Genomic DNA, 26,671 nt, shown 5'->3' on the forward strand with positions numbered 1-26,671 from the left:
TATATAGATATAGATAGATATATATCTATCTATATCTATATAGATATAGATCTATCTATCTATCTATCTATCTATCTATCTATCTATCTATCTATCTATCTATCTATCTATCTATATATATATTACATATTTGCATTACATATGTCATACCTCCCAACTTTTTGAGATGGGAATGAGGGACACCTATCAACAAAAGTATGCAGGCATAGGACACACCCCTTGCCACGCCCCCGTAAAAGAGAATTGTATAAAATAACAAGATTAGTTAAACCCACAAGTGCTATTTTTTACCACTACTATTCCTTTATACTGGCTTTTGGAATTTACAAATGCAGCCATTTAGAAATCAGATGAAAGGTTTAGTGCTGGAAAACAGTTTTTGATAGATGAAAAGTGCATTTTATACACATCTATATAGATCAGACCAAAATGAGGGACAAATGAGGAGAAATGAGGAGGAATGAGGGACAGAGGGGCATTGCTCCAAGTCAGGGACAGTCCCTCAAAATCAGGGACAGTTGGGAGCTATGCATATGTTAATTTGCATGTTTTTATTTAGCTGTTAAGTTAAAGAGGAGATTACTGTGTGGTGTCTGTAATATGGGATTGAAGCTGCCATTCACATATATGCAGTCCAAATCTTAGTTCTAGTAGGCAGTTTGGTTTCATTATGAGTGAAGTTCCAGAACTAGTTTGAATCCCCAGTCAAAGAAGAGCACATTCCTCAGGGCTTATTTACACATGCAGCCAGGGGGTGGTAAAAACAGTTGTAATTTTACCACCCTCTTGAACAATGACATGCAGTTGCTTAAGGCTGTACACACCTGGTGTGCTTCATAGTCACAGCAAAAATTTAACAACATGTCACATTTGGGGGGCATTATCACAGCCAAATGCAACCCATGCAAGTCTATGGGGCATTCTGCAACTGATCCACGTGTAATGCATTTGCAGGGTTAAGTCAAGTTTTGAGGAAGCCTCCTCACCTTATGTCAAATGCCTCTAAAATGTAATCCACTGCTCAGTTTTCAGAAGGCCAGCAAGGGCTGCCATTCATGTTAATGAGCCCTTAGGAGAAGGGACGGATATTTTAGTTTGTAATAGACTCTGTATAAAATTCCCTTGTCACACTACAGTAGGCGAAGATAACCAGGCATTGTATTTGTGGTTTTGGTTTTCAAGATAATTTTATTTTAATGTTTACCTAAAGCAAACAGTTTTTATGTTTTGGATAGAGCATTGAAGGGACAACACATCTGTCATATTTTTCTGCTGTTTAGGGGATTTCCATTCACTTCCTGTCTCATAGACACTCACACAATCACTGAAAAGTAAGGGGGACTTGGTCTCTTAGAGATTTGTCACAAGAACAAGAACGGTGACATAATATCCTGCTTTTGGAATGCAAATCGCAGGCAGCGAGGCAATTTTACATGCTTTGTACCAAGTATATGAAATGTGCGTTCAAAATTTTTACTCTAATAAAGAATTTTTTAGTCCATACGGCATCACGCTATGTTTATCTAATTCTCCTTCCATGATCAATGTGTTATCGGAGAAATTGCGAGGAAAAGCCAAAGGAATCATTCATAGAGCCACACAGGATTCATAACCTCTTACTATAAGCAATTTTTATTTGGAAAGCTGGTGAGTGAGAGGAAGGGGAGCACAGCACCTTCATCATCTTATTATATGTTTTCTGCATGGAATGCACTTTATAAAGAGACTTTTATGGGACAGAACAGTCACAGACCTTTATTGATTTTTGTTTTTTTACTATGTTGTAAAATGTTCACATGGAATTGTTATTGAAATAATAAGTTTTCATGTAATTTTTGTCACATATAAAAGGATTTCATAACACAGAGAGTGCAGGGATTTTATATTTTGACATGCATGTTAATACATGTTTTTTTTTCCCTACATTAACATGTGTTGCATTGAGGAAGCCCATTCAAATGATTGAAGTGGCACTGCAGCAACATGTGCAAAAAAATAGGCATGCACCATTTTTGGCAACATGGCACACCACTACGCATGGTAGTGCATACATGTGCATTGCGGTGCACTGCATGTGCATTGGAACCGCATTGCCTTAGTGCACTGTGGTGCCATTTAAAATGAATGACACTGCAATGTGATAAAGCATGCAACATGTGTTGTGTGCATACGTTAATGAGCTACACAGCACACATTTGTTTAAAGACAAAATTGGCAGAGAACTGAATTCAGGATAGTGGAAGTGGCTAGTAAATGAGTACAATTTCAGAATATTTGCAAATAAAATGTCTTTTCATTTGACTGTGAACTGTGATACCTGCAGTGAAAGGTATTCTTAGCAGAACAGGTTACTAATTACAGTATTTTGTTGAATGCTATATTGCTGAAGGGAATCGCTGCAGAATCAAGCTGCACTGTAGTAATGGCTAGATGGTTTTATGAAACATGGGATCAATATTATGACTCATGGTGGGTTTATTTCCTGCTGCAGGCCTAACATTTTAGAGAAAAAAACAGACACAGGAAAATACTTTTACTTTAAATATTAATTAGGGAATGTTGTGCTTTGGTTACATTTCTCTTGTTTAGCTTAGTAAAGTTACCGTGATCTGCTACGTATACCTGCATTGGAGTACATATTAGTGATATGGAGAGCCTTGTAATGACCCCCTTCTCCTTTAGAACTCATAAACGTAACTGCTAAACAGTACAGAGACAAATGACTTGTTGATGTTCATTTGTCAACAAGGGAAGTAATCAGTCATTATGTTGTTGTGGGTGATTCATCAACTAATGTGATAATTCATGGTGCCCTCACTGACATGAAAGACATTTGACTAGAAGGTGTGACTGATGCATTTGACCGATGGTCTTTAATAGTATCCCACAATGAATTTCAAATAGGTAGGTGGAACCAGAGAATATGCTGATGCTAGACAAAAGCTTTATATGTCACTGCACTACAGCTAAATTTATTTTAATTAAAGGAAAGCTCCTGTTGAAAAGGGGAAAAGGTATTTTCAATCACACATAATCTTAGAAAGAATGTGGACCAGAGGATGGTTCCAACTCTAGGTCATTGACAACAGTACTCTTTTTAGGGGACATACTTTATCCCACTAACCACCAATGTAAGGGGGTACTTTTTCAGCAATCAATAATGCAAGAGGACACTTGTCCACAAAATACGGATGTAATGGGTGCTTTTCTAATGACTACTGATGTAGGGTGAGGTGTTCCTGGGGAGTTTTGCTAGACAGAGAAATGATTTTCAGTACTTACTGGATTAAAAAATCAGTATTAGGAACCTGAAATTTCAGAGGTTAAAAGAATTTTGGGTGAGAAAATCTCCAAACTCTGACTACAAAGACTCTGGTCCTGAAGGGCTTAAGCCCTAAACAAGGAAGGGTTAAAAGGCAGCAGGATGGAATCAGCACCTGTGTCAGTGAGGCAGTGTAGAGTAGCTCACAAGCTGTGAGCCCTACCCCAGTGTGGGACCAAGACATTGGCAATGAACCAGTTGTGTGGTTCCTTTTTTTTTTGCTAGAATTGTGAACTGTTTGTTTGACTTTGTGCTAAAGGAAGTAGTTAAAGTTGCCTGTTTTAGAGGAACTGAGCCCAAAGTTTTGCCCAATCAGGGCACAGTGAATAGCTGGTTGTTAAGGAGCGGTCCTGGGAAGCTGGCTGCGGCGTCCTTAACAACTGATGAGTCATCAGCTGTCAATGGGCTTCCCCACTAACAGCTGAATAAAAAAAAAACATTCCTGGCAACTATAAAGCTAAACAAAAAAAATGGAGTGGAGCCCCACCAAAATCCATACCAGACCCTTATCTGAGCATGCAGCCTGACAGGCCAGGGGGGCGAGCAAGCACCCCTCTTCCTGAACCAAACCAGGCCACATGCTCTCAACAAGTGGGGTGGATGCTTTGAGGCAGAGGGGGCGTTGCCACCACCACCCCAAAGCACCTTGTTCCCAAGGGCTGTGGTTGTGGGGGTCTTTGGGCAAGGGGCTTATCGGTGTCTTGAAGCCCCCTTTAACAAGGGGGCACCCAGATCCTGGCCCCGCCCTATGTGAAAGAAATAAAAACACAGAGACAATTTTTGACAATTCCTTTATTAAAAAAATTTAAAAAACAGTGTCCTCCGATGTAGATCCATCATCAATTACAATGCCACCACCACCACCAGATCCGAAAATTGAGAAAAAAAATAGCTGTCAAATAAGGCAAACTGCCAAATGCCTGGCTTGCTGTTTGACAGTTCTTATATAGGTAAGGGTTAGAGCGACCTGGCAATGTCACCTGGTGGTACTGCCCCCTTTGTGATGTCACAGACCGGTGCATGTTTGGACTGTCAAATAGCAAGCCAGGCATTCGGAGGTTTGTCTTAGTTGATAGTGGAGAATTTTTTCTTTTCTTTTTCAGGTCTGGCGTTGTTATTGACAAAGGATTTACATCAGGGTACACTGTTTTTTTATTTTTTAAAACAGGAATTATCAAAAACTATCTCTGTGTTTTTATTACTTTTTGACACTTTTTGGTGAATGGGTAGGGGTACTATGTACCCTATACTTATTCACATGGGGGGTGGGATCTGGTGGCCCACTTCTTAAGGGGGGCACTCTATTGGAACTTATGTAAGGCAGTGCTCTGAAGGATGTACAGTAAGGGGGCTTCCAGATTCCAACAAGCCCCCTGCCCACAGACCCCCACAACCACATCCAAGGGTTTTGGGGAAGAGACCCTTGTCCCCATCAACATGGGGACAAGGTTCTTTTGGGTGGGACTCGCTCATCCCCCCCCCCCTCCTGGCTTACCAGGCTGCATGCTCAGATAAGGGTCTGGTATGGATTTGGGGGGGGGGGGCACACTATTTTTCTTTTTCTAATGCCAGCAATGGTATTGTATTACCGGCAATTTAAATGCCATTTCATGCATTTTTTTTCTTTAGAAATGTCATGTTTGCTGCAGCATGTTCTATACATGATACAGATGCAACACTTTACAGGCAGATTAATGGGGGGGGGGGGGGGCAGGCACTATATTTAAAGGATTTTTTTCATTTTTATTGTTGCACTTAAAGCATCATAAAAATCTCTGCTCCCGTAAAAACCCACAGCCTCATATCCTTTTACATGGTCAATTACTTGCATATAAGCCTTCAAAATGGGCACTTTTGGTTTGTCAAGTTTGGGGTCCCATATACTTTAATAGGATTTGCGTATTTTAATAGGGTTAGCCAGTAGCCAATAGCTTCCGTCTCGTACTTGCTTCAGAGCATGCGTCGTTTTTGGTGCGTCGGAACAGCATACAGAATGGATTGTTTTTTCCGATAGTAATTTGTTCTGTCGGAAAAATATAGAACATGTTCTCTATCTAAGTCCATCTGAATTTTTGACAGAGAAAGTCCGCGCACATGGTCGGAATATACGATGAAAAGCTCCCATCATACTCTTTCTGTTGGAAATTCCACTCGTGTGTACGCGGCATTACAGAGATCATGCAGCAAAGATCTCTGTGGATCATGGACAGGCAAATACAGGACATTGCAATGAGGGTGCCCAGGAGACTTTCTTTACCACTTATAGGAAGTTTGTCAACTCTTGGGGCCAAGGACACCAAAAACAACTGTCAACATCCTTCCAATGAAAATTAATCAAGATTTGTACTGAAGCAGAGCATGGCTGGAAGACTTTCCAAGGGGAGTTTGGGAGGCTTAAAGTGACTATACAGCAAGGGATCTCTGGGGAACCAGAATAGGTAAGTGTAGGACCCTTCCCTGTAGGTAAGGGTTGCATGGGGCAAAACAAATGTACAGTTATTCTATAATGAGTTACTATAATGGATGATTCAAAGCATGAAAGCGGAGTTCCACCCTAAAGTGGAACTTCTGCTCATCGGATTCCTCCCCCCCTCCGGTGCCTCAATTGGCACCTTTCAGGGGGGAGGGGGTTGCAGTCTGCACCCACTTCCGGGAATAGCTAGCCGCAGCTAGCCGCAAATACCCACCCTCCCACAACACAACGGGGACCAGTGTAGACGCGCAGCTCGACTCGCGCATGCGCAGTAGGGAACCGGGCAGTGAAGCCTCAACGCTTCACTTCCTGATTCCCTGACCGAGGATGGTGGTGGGGGCAGCCGAGAGACGAGCGATCGATCGGCTTCGGCTGCCGACATCGCTGGACCCTGGGACAGGTAAGTGTCCATTTATTAAAAGTCAGCAGCTGCAGTATTTGTAGCTGCTGGCTTTTAATATTTTTTGTTTAAGGTGGAGCTCCTCTTTAAGGTAGCTGTAACTATTTGCTTTCAGACTGTCTTTTTCTGAATGAAGCTCAACACTCCACTGATTCAGTTTTATATGTAATTCAAGCTTGAGCTATTGTGCTCTGCAGAGAACTAGCCTCAGCAAGGCAATAATGTTAGTATGGTTAATAGATTCTAGTGCACCCCCCCCCCCCGATAAATTGGTAAACATAAATTAATATTATGCAATATTTTACACAGTATCTAACTGACTATAAAAATGGTTCTAATTGCATTTTTACTCTGATACTGGTTTATTGTCTTAGATAAAAACAATAAGGTTGATTTACTGAAGGCAAATATACTGTGCAGTGCAAGTGTAATTGCTCTAGATCTGAGGGGAAGCTCTGAAATGAGGAGAAGCTCTGCTGATTTCTATAATCCAATCATGTGCAAGCAAAAATGCATTTTTTTATTTTCCTTACAGAGTCTCATATCCTTTTACATGGTAAATTACTTGCATATAAGCCTTCAAAATGGGGATTTTTGATTTTTCAAGCTAAATGACAGTGCTCCAATTTCCATACTACTTACACTTTCCTCCAAGAAAAGACTGAATGATTAATATGTTACAAAAAAGGGTTGACCCATTGGAAAGCAGATTTTCCAGCATTATCATTCTCTATTCCATCTTCTACATATATACCTTCATAAAAAACAAGCTTTTTTATACCCAGATCACTCAAGTGTGTCTAATTTCTGTGTCCAAATCCAACCCCCCCCCCCCACACACATACATACACACTTTTTTTTTTACCACGGATGGATGGTAATGTAGTACTTGAAAATAAAAAAGGTACTTAGTTCCCCCTTAAAAGAAAGACTTTTTATACCATTAACCATTTTAATCCCAACGTTTATTGATGTCTAGGTTCCCAGGTTAAATTTAGCAGCATGTCATGCACCAATTGCCTTGACAATATCTCTACATATAATTTTAATACCTAAATACTTTTTTTGCACTCTGTTTTACTAAAATGCTGAGATTTTTTTTTAATTAAAGACTGGCAAATGTGCAAACAAGTAATTTGGAAACATTTTAAAACATTCAATTTATATCAATGCTGTCATTTTATTTGACAATAATAGTATTAAACCTTTATTTTGTAGGTGAAATCTACAGACTGCATATGATCACTAATTCATAGCTGACATAATGATCATATGATCAGGAGCCACTCTGTTTGGTCGCCGTTATCATCAGTGGTGATCGGAGCAGAGATTAAGATCCCCAAGCAGCACAAAGTGTTGGTTGGTGGCTCTTAAAGGGGAGGACGTTTAATAACATGACCCTTGCATTGGGCAACATGTGTGAGGGTGGGAAAAAGGGTGGGAAAAGGCTAAACATAATTTTGATGATCTGGTAAATAGTAAGGCAGATACACACCAGCAAAATAAATTGTAGCAACAATCTACTTTAATTAGAGCTAATACGTCAGTGTATATGCACATGGAAACCTTCATCTCTGGAAAAGTCATCAATAGTACTCCCCCTCCTTCCTTATGGCATTATTCTTATTATTGAATTATTGGTCATGCAGTCACATAATTGGTCTCATATTTGGAATAGTCATGGAAAGCATTGTAGAACAATCTATCAACCTTAGAAGAAAAAATAAATAACTATAGTATGCTTTCATGTGGTTGTTATTGAAAGGTTTGAACTACATTGTGATAGAATCAAGCTATGATTAAATGGTTTATGTTGGAGTCTATGTTGTAAAGGACGAAAGCATGAAGAATAAATTCAATACCTCACCTTGTCACTACGGAAATACGCACAATATCAGGGGTTGTAGCAATCACTTGGATGCACAGAACCATAAATCGGCTTAGGAATGTCATTACTTTTGCAATGGAATAATATAGAATAATATGATGAAAAGTATTCAAGGACATGTGCATTACAAATGCAAGTTAAAAAAAAAAAAAAAAAAAAAAACTGTGAATTAATAAGGACTTTGAAGAACCCGAGCGGAAGAAAAAATTCAAGCAAAGCTGTCAAGGTTTTATAATATTTATGGAAAGTTTGCTACAAATTGTTCAGCTTAACACGATTGTCACAAGCCGAACAGTACAAGCTAAGCAAAAAGCTTGAAAATCCAAATAAATATTCATTGTGCAAAGACATTCAAAAAATGATATTTGGAAGATATGTGGCCCTGGTTAGCTGTACCATGAAACTATCGCATAGATTACTGTAATGTACAGAGATAGGTTTTAACAAAGTGGTAATCTTGAGAGGATTTAGAGGTTTCACATTAAAATTAATATCCAGGTAATTAAAAAAAAAATAACAGTCCAAAATAAAAAATACAGCTTTTGATGCCACGGTTGCCTTTATTCTGGTGCTGCCCCTCCCCCACGGTATCTTCTTTCCACCACTATATGCCCTCAGTCTTCCAGGTTGAATGACAACCAGCATCATTCAACCCACTTCCTCCAAGCCCAGGCTGTTTTGGACCTGCCCCCTGGGTTGATGTTTTCGCACAGACCTAGGTTTAGAATACTACTGTGATAACTGGCACTCACAAATAATTACATAAGCACCATTAAGTACTGGGTTTATTGTACTGCTCTCTGCTTTAAGAAAACAGGAATACTCTGTCATCACACACATACATTTATTTTATTGAGATTTTATGTGATAGACCAACACAAAGTGGCACAGAATAGTGAAGTGGAAGGAAAATTATAAATGGTTTTCAAAATTATTTACAAATAAATATCTGAAAAGTGCGGGGTGTATTTGTATTCAGCCCCCCTGAGTCAATAGTTTGTAGAACCACCTTTCACTGCAATTACAACTGCAAGTCATTTTGGGTATGTCTCTACCAGCTTTGCACATCTAGAGAGTGACATTTTTGCCAATTCTTCTGTGCAAAATAGCTCAAGCGCTATCAGATTTTATGGATAGCATCTATGAACAGCAATTTTCAAGTCTTGCCATAGATTCTGAATTGGATTTGGGTCCAGACTTTGACTGGGCCATTCTAACCCATGAATATGCTTTGATCTAAACCATTCTTTTGTAGCTCTGGCTGTATGTTTTGGGTCATTGTCCTGCTGGAAGGTAAACCTCCGCCCCAGTCTCAAGTCTTTTGAAGACTCTAATGTCACGTATACACGATCTGATTTTCTGATGGTAAATGTTGGATGTGAGCTTGTTGGTGGTAAGTCCGACGATGTGTATGCTCCATCGAACATTTGTTGTTGGACGTTCTGCCAAAAAATGTTGGCTAGCATGTTCTCAAATTTTCCGACAACAAATGTGTGTTCAAATGGATTGGAATCAAGAACGAGCCGGAAGCGCTTGGTCTTGTAAAACTACGTAATGGAGATATCATGTATGTTTTGTACATCACTACGTTCGTAATTGTTGGCCAACATTTGGGTGACTGTGTGTATGCAAGACAAGTTGGAGCCAACAACCTTCGAACAAACTTCCATAGTTTTCTTGTTGGAAAGATCGTGTGTACAGGGCGTAACAGTTTTTCTTTTAAGATTGCCCCGTATTTGACTCCATCCATCTTCCCATCAACTCTGACCAGGTTCCCTGTCTCTGCCAAAGAAAAGCATCCCCACAACATGATGCTGCCACTGCCATGTTTCATGGTGGGGTGGTGTGTTCAGGGTGATGTGCAGTGTTAGTTTTCTGCCACACATAGCGTTTTTGCTTTTAGTCCAAATAGTTCAATTTTGGTCTCATCTGACCAGATCACCTTCTTCCACATGTTTGCTGTGTCCCCCACATGTGAGAGCAAACTGCAAATGGTACTTCTTATGGCTTTCTTTCAACAGTGGCTTTCTTCTTGCCACTCTTCCATAAAGGCCAGATTTGTGGAGTGCACGACTAATAGTTGTCCTGTGGACAAATTCTCCTGGCCTGTCAGTTTATGTGGATGGCCATGTCTTGGTAGGTTTGTAGTTGTGCCACACTCTTTCCATTTTGAGATGATGGATTGAACAGTGCTCCGTGGGATGTTCAAAGCTTGGGATAGTTTTTTATAACCTAACCCTGCTTCAAACTTCTCCACAACTTTATCTCTGACCTGTCTGGTATTTTCCTTGGCTTTCATGATGCTGTTTGTTCACTAAGGTTCTCTAACAAACCTCTGAGGGCTTCAAAACAGCTGTATTTATACTGAGATTAAATTACACACAGGTGGACTCTATTTACTAATTAGATGACTTCTGAAGGCAATTGGTTCCACTAGATTTTAGTTAGGGGTATCAGAGTAAAGGGGGCTGAAAAGAAATGCACGCCACACTTTTCAGTTTCAACAACCATTTATCATTTCCTTTCTACTTCACAATTATGTGCCACTTTGTGTTGGTCTATCACATAAAATCCCAATAAAATACATTTATGTTTTTGGTTGTAACATGAAAAAATGTGGAAAATTTCAAGGAGTATAAATACTTTTTCATGGAATTGTACATACTGTGTGTATATATATATATATATATATATATATATATATATATATATATCAATCATCTCCCAGTCTTAGTCCGTAGGGTTCAATGTTGAGTTGGCCCACCCTTTGCAGCTATAACAGCTTCAACTCTTCTGGAAAGGCTGTCCACAAGGTTTAGGAGCGTGTCTATAGGAATGTTTGATAATTCTTCCTGAAGTGCAATTCTAAGGTCAGGTACTGATGTTGGACAAAAGGCCTGGTTTATAATCTGCACTCTAATTCATCCCAAAGGTGTTCTTTTGGGTTGAGGTCAAGACTCTGTGCAGATCAGTCAAGTTCCTCCACCCCAAATGCGCTCATTCATGTCTTTATGGACCTTGCTTTGTGCACTGGTCCAATTTATCTGAGAGGTTATGGTGTGGGGTTGATTTTCAGGGGTTGAGCTTGGCCCCTTAGTTCCAGTAAAGGGAACTCTTAAGGTGTCAGCATACCAAGACATTATTGACAATTTCATGATCCCAACATTGTGGGAACAGTTTGGGGTTGGCCCTTCCTTTCTCAACATGACTGAGCACCAGTGCACAAAGGTCCAAAAAAAAAATCTATCTATCTATCTATCTATCTATCTATCTATCTATCTATCTATCTATCTATCTATCTATCTATCTATCTATCTCTGATGCAGATGGACAGTGGGAAAAAAAATCCCAAATGTTGAGTTATCTCCAGAAAAGGAATAGAGTGGAAATCGTACAATGGGAACACTAGTTCCGGTGACCCTGGTGACAACCTGGGATTTCTCTCACTTCGAAGGGATTTCTTCTCGCTTCTTCTTGTGGCTATGGGACAAGAAGTTGAAGGGATACTCCCCAATGGAACATAGATGGCAAAAAATCTCCCTTACTTGTCCAAAATGAAAAAACATTTTTTCCTTTTTTTCTTTTTAGTTTTGGATAGAGTGGAGAAGAATTAGGACACCGGTCAGTTTTTACTGCAGTCTGTCCCCTCATTAGGGATATTGTCCCTCTATATTAGTCCTGTTTACCGTTATCATTGAAAGTGGAAGTAAAAGAATATCCCAAATTTTGGGTTGACATCAGAACACTAATAGAGGGGAAATCTTCCAATGAGTACACTAGTTTTGGTGACTCTGGTGACAAACCAGGATTTCCTCACTTTGGGGGGATTTCTTTCCACTTCCTGCTTTGGCTATAGTACAGGAAGTGAGGGCAAATCTCCCAAAGAGACACAGATGGCAAAAAACTGACAGTGGTTATAAATCACTCTTACTCTATCCAAAATTAAAATAAAAAAGTTAGCAAGCATAAACACTTTCTGTATACATAAAATTAGCTACCTTTTATTGTAGTCTAAACCTTCACTGAATTGGCCCTGGCAAAAATGTATCTATTTAACGAAGAGAAAAGAGATGTATGTTCTCTCAATACTATTTCACCACAGGTGTAAGACAGGACACATAGGAAAATTGCATTTATACAAAAATTATGCAACAAACAATTCAGGTTTTCACAAAATTGCATTGATTTTGTTAGGACAACAAAACAAAGAGAATTTTGACATTTCTACTCCGCAAAGTTTGAAGACAAGTACTGTATAAAGCAATAATTTCCTGCCTTAACCACTTGCTTACTGGGCACTTAAACCCCCCTCCTGCCCAGACCAATTTTCAGCTTTCAGCGCTGACGCACTTTGAATGACAATTGCGCGGTCATACAACACTGTACCCAAATGAAATTTTTATCATTTTTTCCCAACAAATAGAGCTTTCTTTCGGTGGTATTTAATCACAGCTGGGATTTTTATTTTTTGCTAAACAAACAAAAAAATTTGGAAATTTTTGAAAAAAAAAAAAATCATGTTTCATAGTTTGTTATAAAATTTTGCAAACAGGTAATTTTTCTCCTTCATTGATACAGTATGTGTTGATGAGGTAGCACTGGTGGGCACTGATAGGCTGCACTTATGGGCACGGATAGGCACAGTTAAGGCAATACTGATAGGCACAGTTAAGGCGGCACTGATGGGCACAGGTAAAGTGGCACTGATGGCCACTGATGGGCCCTGATGGGTGGCACGGATGGGTGACATGGATGGGCACTGATAGGTACCACTGATAGGTGGCACTGATGGGCGGCACTGATGGGCACTGATGGGTGGCACTGATGGGCACTGATGGGCGGCACTGATGGGCACTTATGGGCACTGGTAGGTGACACTGATGGGCACTGATAGGTGGCACTGATGTGCAGCACTGTTGTTGAGGCACTGATTGTGGGCATTGATAGGTGGCACTGTGGGCACTGATGGGTGGCACTGTGGGCACTGATGGGTGGCGCTGGTGGGCACTGGTAGGCGGCACTGCTGCCTGTTGCTAGGTGGCACTGGCAGGGGGCACAGGTGGGCACTGGTGATCTGGCGGCAGATTTCCATGATCAGGACTGATGTCCCTCTCACGGCCGCCAGTGATCGGCTTTTTTTTCCTCTTTACACTGTCAGCGCAAGGAGAAAAAATAGCCGATTACCGCCTCTGTTTACATCACATGATCAGCTGTCATTGGCTGACAGCTGATCATGTGTTAAGAGGTCAGGATCGACCCCTTACTCCAATCTGTGATCAGGCGAGTGTCATAGACTTGCTGATCACAGAGCGTGCTGCTCACGCCCTACAGAGGGGCGTGCAGGCTGCTTGTGCACGGGATGACATCAATGGACGTAGTCACGGCAAAGCATGTCCGCGCTGTAGCCGTCATTCGGCTATAGCACGGATCTCAAGTGGTTAAAGAAAAAATACTTCTCTGGGTCAGTTTCAGTGAAGGTTTACATTGAAAAACTACCATTTTTCTGTATTGAGATAATATTTCTGCTTGAACGGGTTACTGAGATAGCTACATTATGTCAACAGATAATGTGTTTGCCACTACAGGAAGGGACTGACAGCTATGACTAAGGCTAGTGCGGCTGAAATATATAGGCATTTCCACCTTTGTTGGATTTTAATGTGATGTGTCATCACACAGTTCTATACATTTAGGAAATTGCAATGTTGCCAACTTTTTGGATGGATTCGATATTGGATGGAAAACAGAGTCATGAGTCTGAGCACCGTTATCCCTCATCTGTGCAATGAAAGGAGAGGTTAGCGCATTTGGTTCGAAGTTGCAAGTTTGGGACATTGCTTTTGGAGTAAAAGAGTTCAACTCTGTTGTCTTGGTTGCAAATATGGGGTTGATTTACTAAAGGCAAAAAGACTGTGCAGTTGCACTCTACAAGTGAAGCTGCTCCAGATCTTAGTAAATGAGGTAAAGCTTCACTTTGCAAAGAATATCCAATCATTAACAAGGAAAATAAAAAAAACCCTGCATTTTTGCTTGCACATGATTGGATGATGGAATTCAACAGAGCTTCTGCTCATTTACTATGCTCTGGAGCAACTGCTCTTGTACAGTGCAACTGCACTTTGAAAAATGCACAGTCTATTTGCCTTTAGTAAATCCACACCCCCAAGTGTCACCAGTGGAGTGTATGGTGACTTTAACTTCAGGGGTGTATGGTAATGGCATATCCACCCTTGAAACTAGTAGGAAGTTGGCAAGATGCCTTTAATTCTAGACTTGCAAATCCCAGGAACACTACAAAAAATACTGAAGCTTTATTATAGGGTTGCAGATGTTAGATTACCTACAATCTTACTTCATTTCAACTCCTAACTGCAGTCTTCAGCTTTCCCTTTTTTATGTAATAATTTACTTCAGTTGCGTGTTGGTCAAGTTTCCTGTGCTTGCCTGTTTCTTTCACCAACCCTTTGCATTCCTAGATTTAAACCAACCTGAAACAACAAACGGCTTATACTCTACACAGCTGTCATGCATTTTTTTTTAAAAGATGGGTCTCTATTATGTTATAGAGATGGATGAGCTTATCTGGAACAATGAGGTATTACACATGATTATTTGTTTGATTTTTTTTTTTTTTTATTGTGCAATTAGCATTCAAGAGCAGTGTAATTTATCTTCTATAATTTAATACATACAAATACATTTTACAATACAAAGTACATTCAAATGTACTAATATGGTTTAGTAAATAAGTATTTACTTAGCAAATTATTTGATTGCTTTTTGCACAAATTGGTTTTCCTGGTTTGCTTATTTGCTATTTCTTTGGGAAATAAAATAAATAAATAAAGGAAAAATAAGAAATGCCTTGGGCCGTTTCTTGGATTTTCAGAGTTTGTACATTTTATGAAGAATACTGAATCTTTGAAACATTTCTTCAAAGACAAGACTGACAGCAGAGTCATTTTTTGAAAAAAAAAATACAGAGGAAGGAAGAAATATAAAACAAACAAAATACTAAAGAAAACTTCCACCAGAATGAAAAACTATGTTTTAGAAACCTAAATGTCAAATTGTTGATTTTCTGTAGAGTTGCATAGTCAGGTATCTGCCTAAGCAACTTTAAGCCAAGTCACAGATCTGATGGACCAGTTATACCTACAGTAACTCCATGTTTTAGCTTGCAAAAATCATCCCTCTAAAGTAGGATATGGTTCTCTGTAGCAGGTTTTTCTTTTCTCCTTCCTCTCACAGGCTTAATGTTTTGTTGCTTGTGACCTGTTACACCTTACTGTTCTTTTACTTTATATCACCTGGGTGTTGTTGAGGTCTGAAATGAAATAAAGCTCACTTGGGCAGTGTGCTACAGTGAACATGGGTTATATACTTTTTTGTACTTCATGTCTTTTCTGATTTCCCTTTTTCTGCTCTTGTCTCTTTTGATTGTCTGCAAGTAATCATTGCTCTCCCCTAGTACCTTGATTATATTCCCTTAAGTACAAAAACCATAGGGTTATTTTACTAAGGGCAAATAGACTGGTCACTTTTCAAGAGAAGATGCACTTTGCAATGATTTCCCCCCTGAGCTTAGTGAATGAGGTGAAGCTTCGAGGAATTCCATCATCCAATAATGTGTTTTTATTTTCCTTGTACATGATTGAGTATGCTTTGCAAAATGAAATGTCACAGTATTCATTAAGCTCTGGGAAAATTTCCCTTGAAAAGTGAAAATTCCTTTACAAAGTGAACAGCCGCCTATTTGCACTTAGTAAATCAAACCATAGTGTGTCTTCCTGCTGTTTGGGCATTCCTGAGGATCCCCCATAGTCCATGGGCCACAGTTTGTAAAAAAAAAGTTGATTTGGAGGATGACCACTTTACCACAACATTGGGAAATGTTTTCTTTTCTACCTTACCCTCTGTACATTTTTTTTATAAATGAATAAAATTGATACGTAGGTCTCCTTAATATAGAACAATGCCAGGTATAATTTAATTCTGAGGAAATATGCTCTAATTCTTTACTTTTCCATCATCTTCTGCTTAGCAGCCAAAATTTTAATTTAGGCTTACAATAAGTATCAGTTTGATCAGTTTGCTGAGAAGGGAAGCTGAAGTCTAGGGCGGCCAGAGCAGGAGACGGCGAAGGCTCGGAGCCTGGTGCGGAGTGCTGCAGGTCCGATACATGTCCAGAGCAAATTGCAATCTTGGGGTGACATACATTTTGGTTACAATGTGTGTGCAGTCTATCAATAAGAGTGAGCACCATCTGGATTATTATGTCTACCATTGTCGTATTGTGGCCTACTCTAAGACATGAGGAGTTGACACCCCATTCACAGTTGGATATCGCTTGGATGTTATAACCCTATGAGGGTAAATGTTTAGTTGCCAAGCATGAAAGAGCGAATCATCTGTATTCGGGAAATGCATTTGTTAAGGGGAGTGGAAGCACCTTTACACCTTTACCACGGTGTGGTGGAAGATTTTGATTATCAAAATAGGAGCATATTTGAAGTCACAGAGATAAAATTGGGACTGTTTAAACCACAGACTTTATTTTACAGTCACTGTTAATACAGTGACTAATGCCCCGTACACACGGTCAGATTTTCCGATGGAAAATGTTCGATGGGAGCTTTTTGTCAGAAATTCCGACCGTGTGTAGGCTCCATCGGACATTTTCCATCTAAATTTCCGTCACACAAAATGCCAGGAAAGTCCAAACCTAAAGTAAAGTTATGTGAAGGAAAACTTCAAACAAGTTAAATAGCTCTGGTAAAACAGCTCCCACACAGCAAGGTTTCCCTCAATGGGCACCCAACAGTAGCCCAAGCCATACATGCTGTAGGTATATACAGTTTTTAGTTTATGCATCCCTGTGACATTTGTATACTCTGCACTTCCCTTCATACTGGGTTCATGCCTTAAACGGGCAAAGTGACAGAGTCTGTTTAATCCAGAACAGCATACTAAAAGCGGTACTGGGAACTATTAGACTCGCATCTGTAGTCAGATAAAGGAAAACTTTAAACAAGCTCAATAGCTCTGACAAGGCACCTTACACAAAAAGGCTTCCCTTGATGATCCCCAACAGTAATGCAAACCATAGAAATACAGAAAGGAGCACCAGACCTAAACCAGATGAAAGAGTCCAAAATAATTCAATTGTTAGTAAAAAAAAATCTAATAAAAACAGCCAACACCTGTGGGGAGCAACACCACACCCTCTTAATCGGGGCGCAACACAGAACATATCTTGGATAGACTCCAGAAACCAGTGACTTCACAGAACTATATTAGAACCAGTATTGACAGTAATTGCTGCTCATTTATCAGATTTTGGTCTGATGCTCCTTTCTGTACTTCCATAGTTAGAATCTCTTTATTTACACATCCATGCAGTAATACATGCTAAAACAGGTGGAGAGCTTAGCAATGCTTCCCCATGTGTTTCCCATCTTTGGTTATGTGACCTTGGAATCAGCATATAGAAGTTTCACCAGCCTCTGCTTCAGATTGTAGTAGTTATGCACATCTATGCTGTGAAAAGGGGAAATAATTACTTTGGTTCTCCCTGATGCAGGTGGCAACCATCTTACAATAAATTGTGAGTCAGAGCCTATTGGTCTAACACCTTTGAATATTGACAGGAATGCAAACACCCTGAAGTTTACAGAAATGTGTAGAACCTCATTCACACATGCATACTATACAGTGTACTGTATGCATCTCTGTGACTGTTGCGTTTTCTTTGTTTTCTATACTACAGTGTACACCCATGCGAGGGGCGTGTTTGCCTGCATGGGAATACACAGGTGTTTTTAACACCACCTTATGCCACCTTGTGCAAGAAATCATATTTATGTCAATTGGGACACAACAGCTGCATAGACACTGCGTAGCTCCCACATTGGCAGCCATGCAGGTGTGGATGAATGGCCCTAAATGCATAATGTCTGTGTTTGGGCCTATGCAACGGCATCCACAGAAATGTAAAAATGTGGTGCAATGGCTGTCAGTGCAGGTGCTGTGTCCCAACTGACATGAATGGGTCTGCCTGTACAGGGATGCATGGAACACCTGTGTATCCCTGTGTGGGTAAGCACAGCTCTCGCATGGGTGTAAACTCCATGCAGATGGAGCACCTTGTGAGATTTATTTTTTGATTACATGAGGGAGACTCAGTGGGGTTCCTTGCAACTATTGTAGCTGTGAGTGGGAAGCAAAGGGAGCCTGACAACGCCTGCAGCTATTTGTGGTGTGATTGGCCCTGGATGCGAACGGTCAAAACGCAACACCTCAGCAAGACATACATGCAAAGTATATATACACTTAAAAAAAGATAACTCTATCCCCATAAAAAAATCCCCCCTACAGAACTAGCAATTCGAAAAATACATGTGTTCAACTGATACAACAGAAATTGTTGTCTCCACATGACTTTGGCTTAATAGCAACGACTTTGAATAAAATGTAGCACAAAAAAGGGAATTGGGTATGTAACAATCTTGAAATGTCAAATCTGTCAAAACTATTCTACTTATTTTATATGTCTACTGACAGTAGCATTTAAAGACAAGGAGCATTTTCAGAATTGCTTTTTTTTACATTTTATCAGAAAAATAGGGAAAACCACCTTAATGCTTGACATTCTTGCTCTAAAAATATCTGCGTCAAATTCCTGTCAATGCACTGACATTCAGCCTTTAATGTAGGTTAGCATTCTCTGCAAGTTAATGAAGAGCAAAATGGCAGCTGCCAGGAATGCTTAAAGGGAAATCATTGTGTACTTACTTTTGTGATATTACAAAGTTTTCTTGAATGCACTTGCTATGCCAAATGGCGTGTATAGTGTTTTCTATAAAGATTTGCAACCTTCGTATGTCAGATATTACAAGCAGCATGATTGCTGAATGAATAATATAATAAAATGAGGAGCAGGATAAGCCATAAACTTTAAATAAAATGGACCTATCATTATAGATCAAAACTTTGTAGAATCGGGGAATTGTTGTTTTCTAAAAGGAGTACCTTTTCCTTGAAGGGGAAAATAAACTGTTGCTTCATCATGTGGCCCATGTATTTAGAAAATATGGCTGCACCAAAGGGCATATGTAATTACAAGTATCTTCTAAGCCATTGGCTGGGAACAAGATTGCATGGTAATAGTTCTGACTTCTCTGACTTCTCTCTGCCTTTTTTCGATCTGCATGTTTGTTCTTAGTCATTGTCCATCATTGCTACAAATAATAGGAGCCCTTTCCATAGGAATCAGTGAAGACTCTTCTATGCATGTGCTCAAATGCAAAAAAGTAGAATAGTCATTCCAAGGGTAATTTAATTAAAGGTACAGTTATACATAACTGTATGTCTAGCAAAACTTTTTTTTTAGTTTTGGCAGGGTTTAAACCCATATCAGATTTTTTTTTTACTGCATGTGTCCTGCTGTAGAGATTTCCCTTCACTTCCTGTTTGGGGACTCAACAGGAATTGAGGGGAGATCTCCTCAGGGGAAGATAATCATCTTAGATAGTCATCACCAGAACACCAGCACATTTGTCCCCTTTGGAAGATGTCCCCTCATTTCCAACAACAAACCTGCCATTGTACACAATGTAATGGGTCCAAAGGTGGACTGATGCCTCCCTTAACCTCACTGGCAGTTTTCCTGAGTGTGGCTCGGGGTTAAATTTCAGTACCATTAGCAGTAACCCTAAGCCACACTCGGGATTGCATTGCAGGATCCTGGTGCAGGTTACTTACTTTGTCCCCAGGATTCTGTGATGTCCCCTCGCTGTGTCTGCGGGCTGTGTCCTCCATCCGATACCTCTGTGTGCCGGGCTCCGTTTCCATGCAAGCATTGCGACGCACAGGGGCGGAGTCCGGCGGCACAAAAAAAAATAGAAAATACATAACACATACAGTACACTGTAATTTTACAGATTACATTACTGTATGAAATAATTTCACATCCCTTTTATCCCTAGTGCTTTGTCCAATGCCCTGCATGCAGTTTTACATTATATATACTGTTCTTCCTGCCTGGAAACTTGAGATTGTCCATAGCAACTAAAAAGTGTCCCTTTAGGTCAAAAGTGGTTTTAGACCAGCTAGAACAGCGATAGTAAATTAGAACATTTGCAGAATTGAGTGATAGTGAATTGTGGGAAAATTTATTTTACTATTATTATATTATAATTTTCATATTTATAGTTATTTATTATATTATAATTTATGATTTTGTTTTTCAAACTTTATCATACCAGGGATGTCTACTAGACTCTTGTTTGGATAGATTTAAGTGTGTTATTGCTAAGAATTACAGGCCTAAAATATAAAACACCAAATTTCTATGCAAAACGATAGCACCGCTTTGGCATAATCATACCGCCTCATACCGCCAGGGTGGCTTTCCAAGGCTCAAAGTGCAAACTTACACTCCCCTGATCTGAGCCCATTTTTAATGGAAAAGCAAACAAACTCAACCTACAATGTGACTTTTCTTGAAAATTGTATCCACAGTGGAGTTCCCTGTTGATGATAATGTTTTTACCATCTCCTAAACATATTTATCTCTTTTGTTTTAGTTCTCGAAAATAAGTCTCTAATAAATCTTAAAAAGGTTTTTTTTTTTTTTTTTTTTTTTTTTTTTTAAGAGTACAAGTGGGATGCCACAGTTGCCATAGAGAAAATGTTGTTTTGTAGCTCCATGCCCTCGGTCTTAAGTTATCTTTCTTTTCACTGTACTGCAAACCATAGGGAATTGTCTTATTACTAATTATATGAAAGAACTGTTATTGCTTGTAGCTTATAAAGAACCCACAAGTGAATAGAAAATAAGAAATAGGTAACATTAAGTGAGATAAAACTGCAGTGCCATGCCTTTATACACACACATCCAACACATATATAAAATATATGCAACGGATACAAAAAGGGAAAAATATGAATCTTAATCTTTGTCTTCTATGATACTGATCTCATTATAGTATGAATGACTAAGCACTAAGTCATTTACTTTTATTATACTCATTCTGTAGACTGTGAAATCATAAGGAATTTTATAATGATAATGCTTTATTTTAAATCATAGGACTAAAAAGACTTTTTTTTCCTGGAGACAATTAAAGTCCTACATGTTTGTATTCTTCCTCCATATTTAAGAGAAAAGATCTGAAAGTGTCCACATTATTACACATTTGTTCATCACTGAGGACTGTGCCACAGGAAGAAAATGAAGGCAGCTCAGTAACATCCCATGACCGCAGGGAAGACAGCTCCTAAAAGGTACTTATATATATGATTTCAAAAAATGTATGTAGGGGAGCAGTGGGGAAGGGGGGGTGGCATGATGTCTGTCTTGGACTTGTGCTTGCAAGTAGATTCAATCAATCCCCAAAGCTGGCCATTTATTAGTAGTCTTTCAAACAAATGTTCATACAAGAATTTGTATGAATATTTGTGCAAAAATTACCAGTACATTTGACGACATGATGAATGTTGTTAAAAAGTATTTTACATTTTTGTTTGCTTTTAACATTCGATTTTAGAATGAATGGACTTTCCCAAATAAAAACTACATTCACTGTTAGAAATTAATTTGTTCAAGAAAAAAATTCCATCTTGTTCCTTTGAATTTCTTTGTTACTGCAGCTGAAAAGAAATGTTGATTTGACCCCACTAAAGATTAGAAAATTGAACAAGCATTCCTGAAATTAAAAATTTTGAATTGAAATCCACTAGTTTATGGCCAGCTTTACTACATAACACTTTTTTGCGTCTCATTGCCGTTTGAAATAATCTTAGGTAGCCTTATACACAGTCTGTTTTCAGTAAAGTCAGATGTGATCCGCAGACTTCAGGTGGGTTGTTTTTTTCTTTCAGCCAGTGGGCTCAAAGAAAACAAATAATGGATTTCTCCATCCACACAAGCAAGGTGGATGGAGGACTCCCTCACACCAGGACCTTATATTTGGATAGCGAGACTTTCTGCTGATCGAGAAAGGTTTTCCGACATTCTTATTCAACAAAAGGGGACAGCTAAACATGGACCAAAATTTGGCCAATTCCTGCTGAACTGGCTGAATTTCAATCCATCTATGGGCAGCTTTACACTGAAAGAGTAGAGCAGTGAGGCACAGTCATCATGTAGCACTCTTAAGCAGAATGGGGCAACTATGTATATGAGTATTTATGGCTGGCCTCATGTACATAAATTGTATATTTGCAACGTACATGCTAACATTTTTTCTTAGAACATTAACATTCATTTACATTATTTACATCATACTCTTTGTAGAAATGTAAACATTATCCCTTTAAATCAACCAGTTTTTCTATCTACTAAGGAGTAGCACATAGAGTATTTTAAAACATTTATTTTGCCCAACCTGCCATTTGAACCTACCTCTGCATATAGGAACAGGGAAATCCCAAGATGCTGTGTTTGCTGAATTTGCTATACATGTAAGCAGTGGATGACCATCCAAAATGTATCCTGTTACACAACTATATTGGATTTTGTCACCAATATCAAACTTTGTTCCAGACAGAACACCCTTCGGTGGTACTCCAGGGTTCCCACAGGAGCTGCTCCGCAATTCTGTGAAAGGAGATGAAGATATGAGGTCAAAATCATAATTAGGATAGTCAAAGTTTAGCTTCATAAACACAACCCATGAACTTTGTTTAATCATAATATCATATTAATGCATTCATAAATTGTCAAGAGAGAGATGACACAAAAGGTTGAGAAGTACTTACAACTAAAAAGGAAATTAATTCCTAACTGATCTTAATTTACTCCTGAAATTATTGTGGCATTTTATAAATCTGTCTTATAGAATAAGTGCACATTTAACATGCCTTAGCTTCCTTTACTATAGCTGTGAAAGTTTAAAAATATAATCTTTCACATTTTCTTTACCCTTGAAAGCTTTACTGAAATCTTCATTGGCTGTGCCATTTAAAATGTCTTGATTTATCGGAAAACTGTCTGCAGACACAGGAATATCTTCATACATTGCCATAGCAAATAAAGTATCTCTACAATCTCTTGATATCTCTGTTGCTCAACCTGCAGCCCAAAGGCTTTATGAGGCCCAATATTAATGTGTGGTTTTGGGATCCCAGCAATCTATAGTGGGAATAAGAACATTGCTTTGTAAAGGGGTAATAGCAGTGATCTCAACTAGCCTCAATTGCCTTCTACACCATTTCTCCAGTTTTAAGCCAAACATGCATGTCTGTGGTCTCTGACCATCATGTCTATTTTTTTTTGCAAGGGAATGTTCCCTTAGCTTAGAGAATAAGCTGATGCTCTGCCAGCTTCTATAACTGAATCATATGCAAGCAAATATACTGTTTTTTTATACTCGTCTTATTTGGAAGGTTTCCCTATCATTAGGAGTGAGTGGAGTGGCTGCAACAAAATTGATTCAACCTATGCTTACATTTCAACAAAGTGAAAATTTGAATTGCTTCTTTATTTAGAGAGTGTGGTTGTTTTGGGGTGGTACTTTAGGCAGTTTAGATTATTTCTTTGTGTTTCTGATTTTTGTGAAGGCTACTGTATGTGTATATTGTCACTTGTACAGGACATCGGGGATAGGTCATAGACAGGAGATATACTTTCCCACTATTTGAGTTGTGACCACATTTAAAGCTCAAAAGACATTGTTAGCACTCAGGAGTTCTCACTCATGCAAGGTGAGGGGTTCCAGGGTAGTCCAATTTGAGAGGAGTGGACTTCTTCAGTACTGTCTTGATTAGTAAGTTCTCATTTGGGATTTGGAACGCTGAGGCTTAGAGAGATCTTTGGGTGGTAAAGAGCCTCCAAACCCTGGTTACAAGGACTTTGGTCCTGAAGGAGTTAAATTGCCTGCAAGGGCGGCTTGAAAGGCAGAATTAAGGAATCAGCACCTCTTGAGCTCCTAGGCAGACATATTTTCAATATGACCCTATGCAGGAGGACGTTATATATTTTATCAGATTAAAATATCCTTGACTAGACAACAACATGGAAATAAAAGGGTGAGCCTTGGTGTCAACCTTAACCATGCTGTAAGCTATCATTTTTAGTGGAGGGAGTGGCATGCAGGTAAATCTCAAAAAAGGGAACCTCAAGCATCTATGAAAAATGTGATCCAAACTTATATTGCACTGAATTGTCCTAAACTCTGCCGTTAGAAAATAATGGATGGAAGTCTTAGCTTCAGTACTATAGGCAACACTACATAGAACAAGTTTAATGTCAAAAAGTAGTTGCACAAATATGGTTGCCACCTAACCAGTGGCTTGGAGAGCATGGCTTCAATGAATTAACTCTTATCCAGAAGGGTCTTAAATTTCCTTCTCCTGCATGAAAATATGTCTTTAGTAATATTGAGTATATTACAGATCACATGACCAAGTAAAGGCACACATGAAAACAGTACTTAGGGGCAAGAAACAAGGTGGATGGAGTAGGGCAAAGTTTTTCTTTTTTTTGGGGGGGGGGGCAGCACTAGATCAAGGTTTGCACTGGGGCCCCCTAGTCACCGTTTTCTTCAAGCAAGTTCAAAACATACCCATAGAACTGGCATACTTTACTCCACCTCTCTTTCCCCCTACTTTTCCTCGTACAAATAAACATTCGCTAAAACCTACTGTAATAATGGTCAACAGTTCTAGGCTCAAAGGCATTTGCTAGAATACATTTTAAACATAGAATGCATTTTAAAAATTAATAAGGTATACTACTTCAAGAAAACAGTAAGTACATATACAATGTAAATGTACCGTATGGCAGTCTAATTTTACCTTTTGTCCTTGGGCAATAAAATAATTGGCACATGATCTACATTATAACTTGCCGTTCGCTATTGTTTTACAGATCCTGTTGTCTGTATCCTTTTAGCACATCGCAAACTCTCAGGAGTTCACAGACAGGAAAGTTGAAATAAGGGAATTCAGAGTAAGGAACATATTTGCAGAAATGTTTGGCAAAATAGTAACAACTGAAGATTTTTTTGCTTCAATTTTAAAAGCAAATTACCCAAAAAAAACTTTCCTTGAAGTGTATCTAAAACCAAAACCAAAAATATTGAGGTTTACTAGTCCTTGGTGTAGTGGCTAGATAGTTTTCTTCATTTAACCTTTTGCTTTATTTGCTTTATCACCTAATAAATTAGCAAATAACATACTTTCTGTCTCTGGATGTCACAACCCCCCACATCTATACCATTGTTATTACCCTAGGCTGCTCTCCAGATATATACAACAATCATATCTGAAGCTGTTTATTTCTATTACATGGGGGAAAGGCAATGCAACTGTTAGTTTACAAAAGATAGCTAGAAAAGAAGATATTATTTGGTGCAACTCACAGGAAGTGACAATTACACTGCATTTCTGGCAAGATCAGCATATCATTTCTGTGCTTGCTGAAAATGTTCTTAGCTTGAAAAAAACATTAATGCAGTCACTACATTTAAGGACTGTACTGGGGAAGGGGTGTTACCCTGAAATGCATCACATAGCAACCAGTAATTGATTAGCCATCACTCCAAATATAATTTGATGATATTATTACCTCAAAATCATCTAAGAAGATGCCTTTATGATTGCACATTGTGATAAAACACTTTGGAAAAAGGGGCCTGCAAGTCCTGAAAATATAGGTCTTGCTAAAAACTATCCTCAAACACTATTTAAAATGCTGGTTCATCGATTCCTGTTGCATGCAGTGCCACAGATTGCAATGGACTCAACCTTCCACACCAGCCTACAGATGTGAAATTGCAGGATGGATGTTTTTTTTTTTTACTGTGATACATAATCCAGTGTTTCTCAACTCTAGTCCTCAAGGCACCCCAACAGATCATGTTTTCAGGATTTCCCTCAGATGAAATGGCTCTGGTAAATACTAAGGTAGTGAAACTGATCAAATCACCTGTGCAAAATAATGGAAAGCCTGAAAACATGACCTGTTGGTGCGCCTTGAGGACTGGAATTGAGAAACACTGACCTAAGCAATCAGCATGTTACTAGCACATTGTTGAACAAGGTAACGTTTCCTACAGTGCCTGGAGGAAGAGAGGAAGCAAGAGCTGACACATTGTGAAACATATTCAGCCCCCAGGAGTTATTGGCACATAGCACAGCTAGCAGTAATGTTTGTTGGGTGCTGGCTATACTAGGCACACTCTAGACTGAGGAATTATTTCTTAATAATTCATTCTTGCCATTAAACATTTACATATATGTATGTACATAAACATATATGTCAAACAGAGCATTTGTGGAGCTAAGGAGGATTTAAGAGGACCATTATCTGGTGTGTGAGACAGTCTTTTCCTATATGCTGTGTTGGCCCACATGTGGGTCTGGTAATAAGGTGAGTGTCCATTTCACCTGGTGGTAGAGCACTATTACATGACTTGCTGAAGCACAGAGGGGATACAAGACATTCCTATACACTGTTTTCTTCTGTGACAAAGCTCATTGGAGTATTTTCTTTTGGATTTATGGGACTCTTTATTTGTCTTTTTCTTGTTTTGTCCTTTTCTTAAGTTTTTTCCTTTTTGTTTTTTGATTTGGACTATCACA

At 39.1% G+C, this 26,671-nt stretch overlaps 1 protein-coding gene across 1 annotated transcript in view; it reads right to left on the reverse strand.

Moving 5' to 3' along the window:
- Nucleotides 1-26,671, reverse strand: part of CSMD3 (CUB and Sushi multiple domains 3) — a 1,635,173-nt gene that overhangs the window by 1,155,089 nt on the left and 453,413 nt on the right. Inside the window, exon 4 of the mRNA XM_073632169.1 lies at nucleotides 22,491-22,685. Coding sequence (XP_073488270.1) covers nucleotides 22,491-22,685 — 195 coding nt within the window. The remainder of the gene's footprint in view (nucleotides 1-22,490; nucleotides 22,686-26,671) is intronic.

This window comes from Aquarana catesbeiana, linkage group LG05 (assembly GCF_042186555.1).
Source record: "Aquarana catesbeiana isolate 2022-GZ linkage group LG05, ASM4218655v1, whole genome shotgun sequence".
Taxonomy (NCBI): domain Eukaryota; kingdom Metazoa; phylum Chordata; class Amphibia; order Anura; family Ranidae; genus Aquarana; species Aquarana catesbeiana.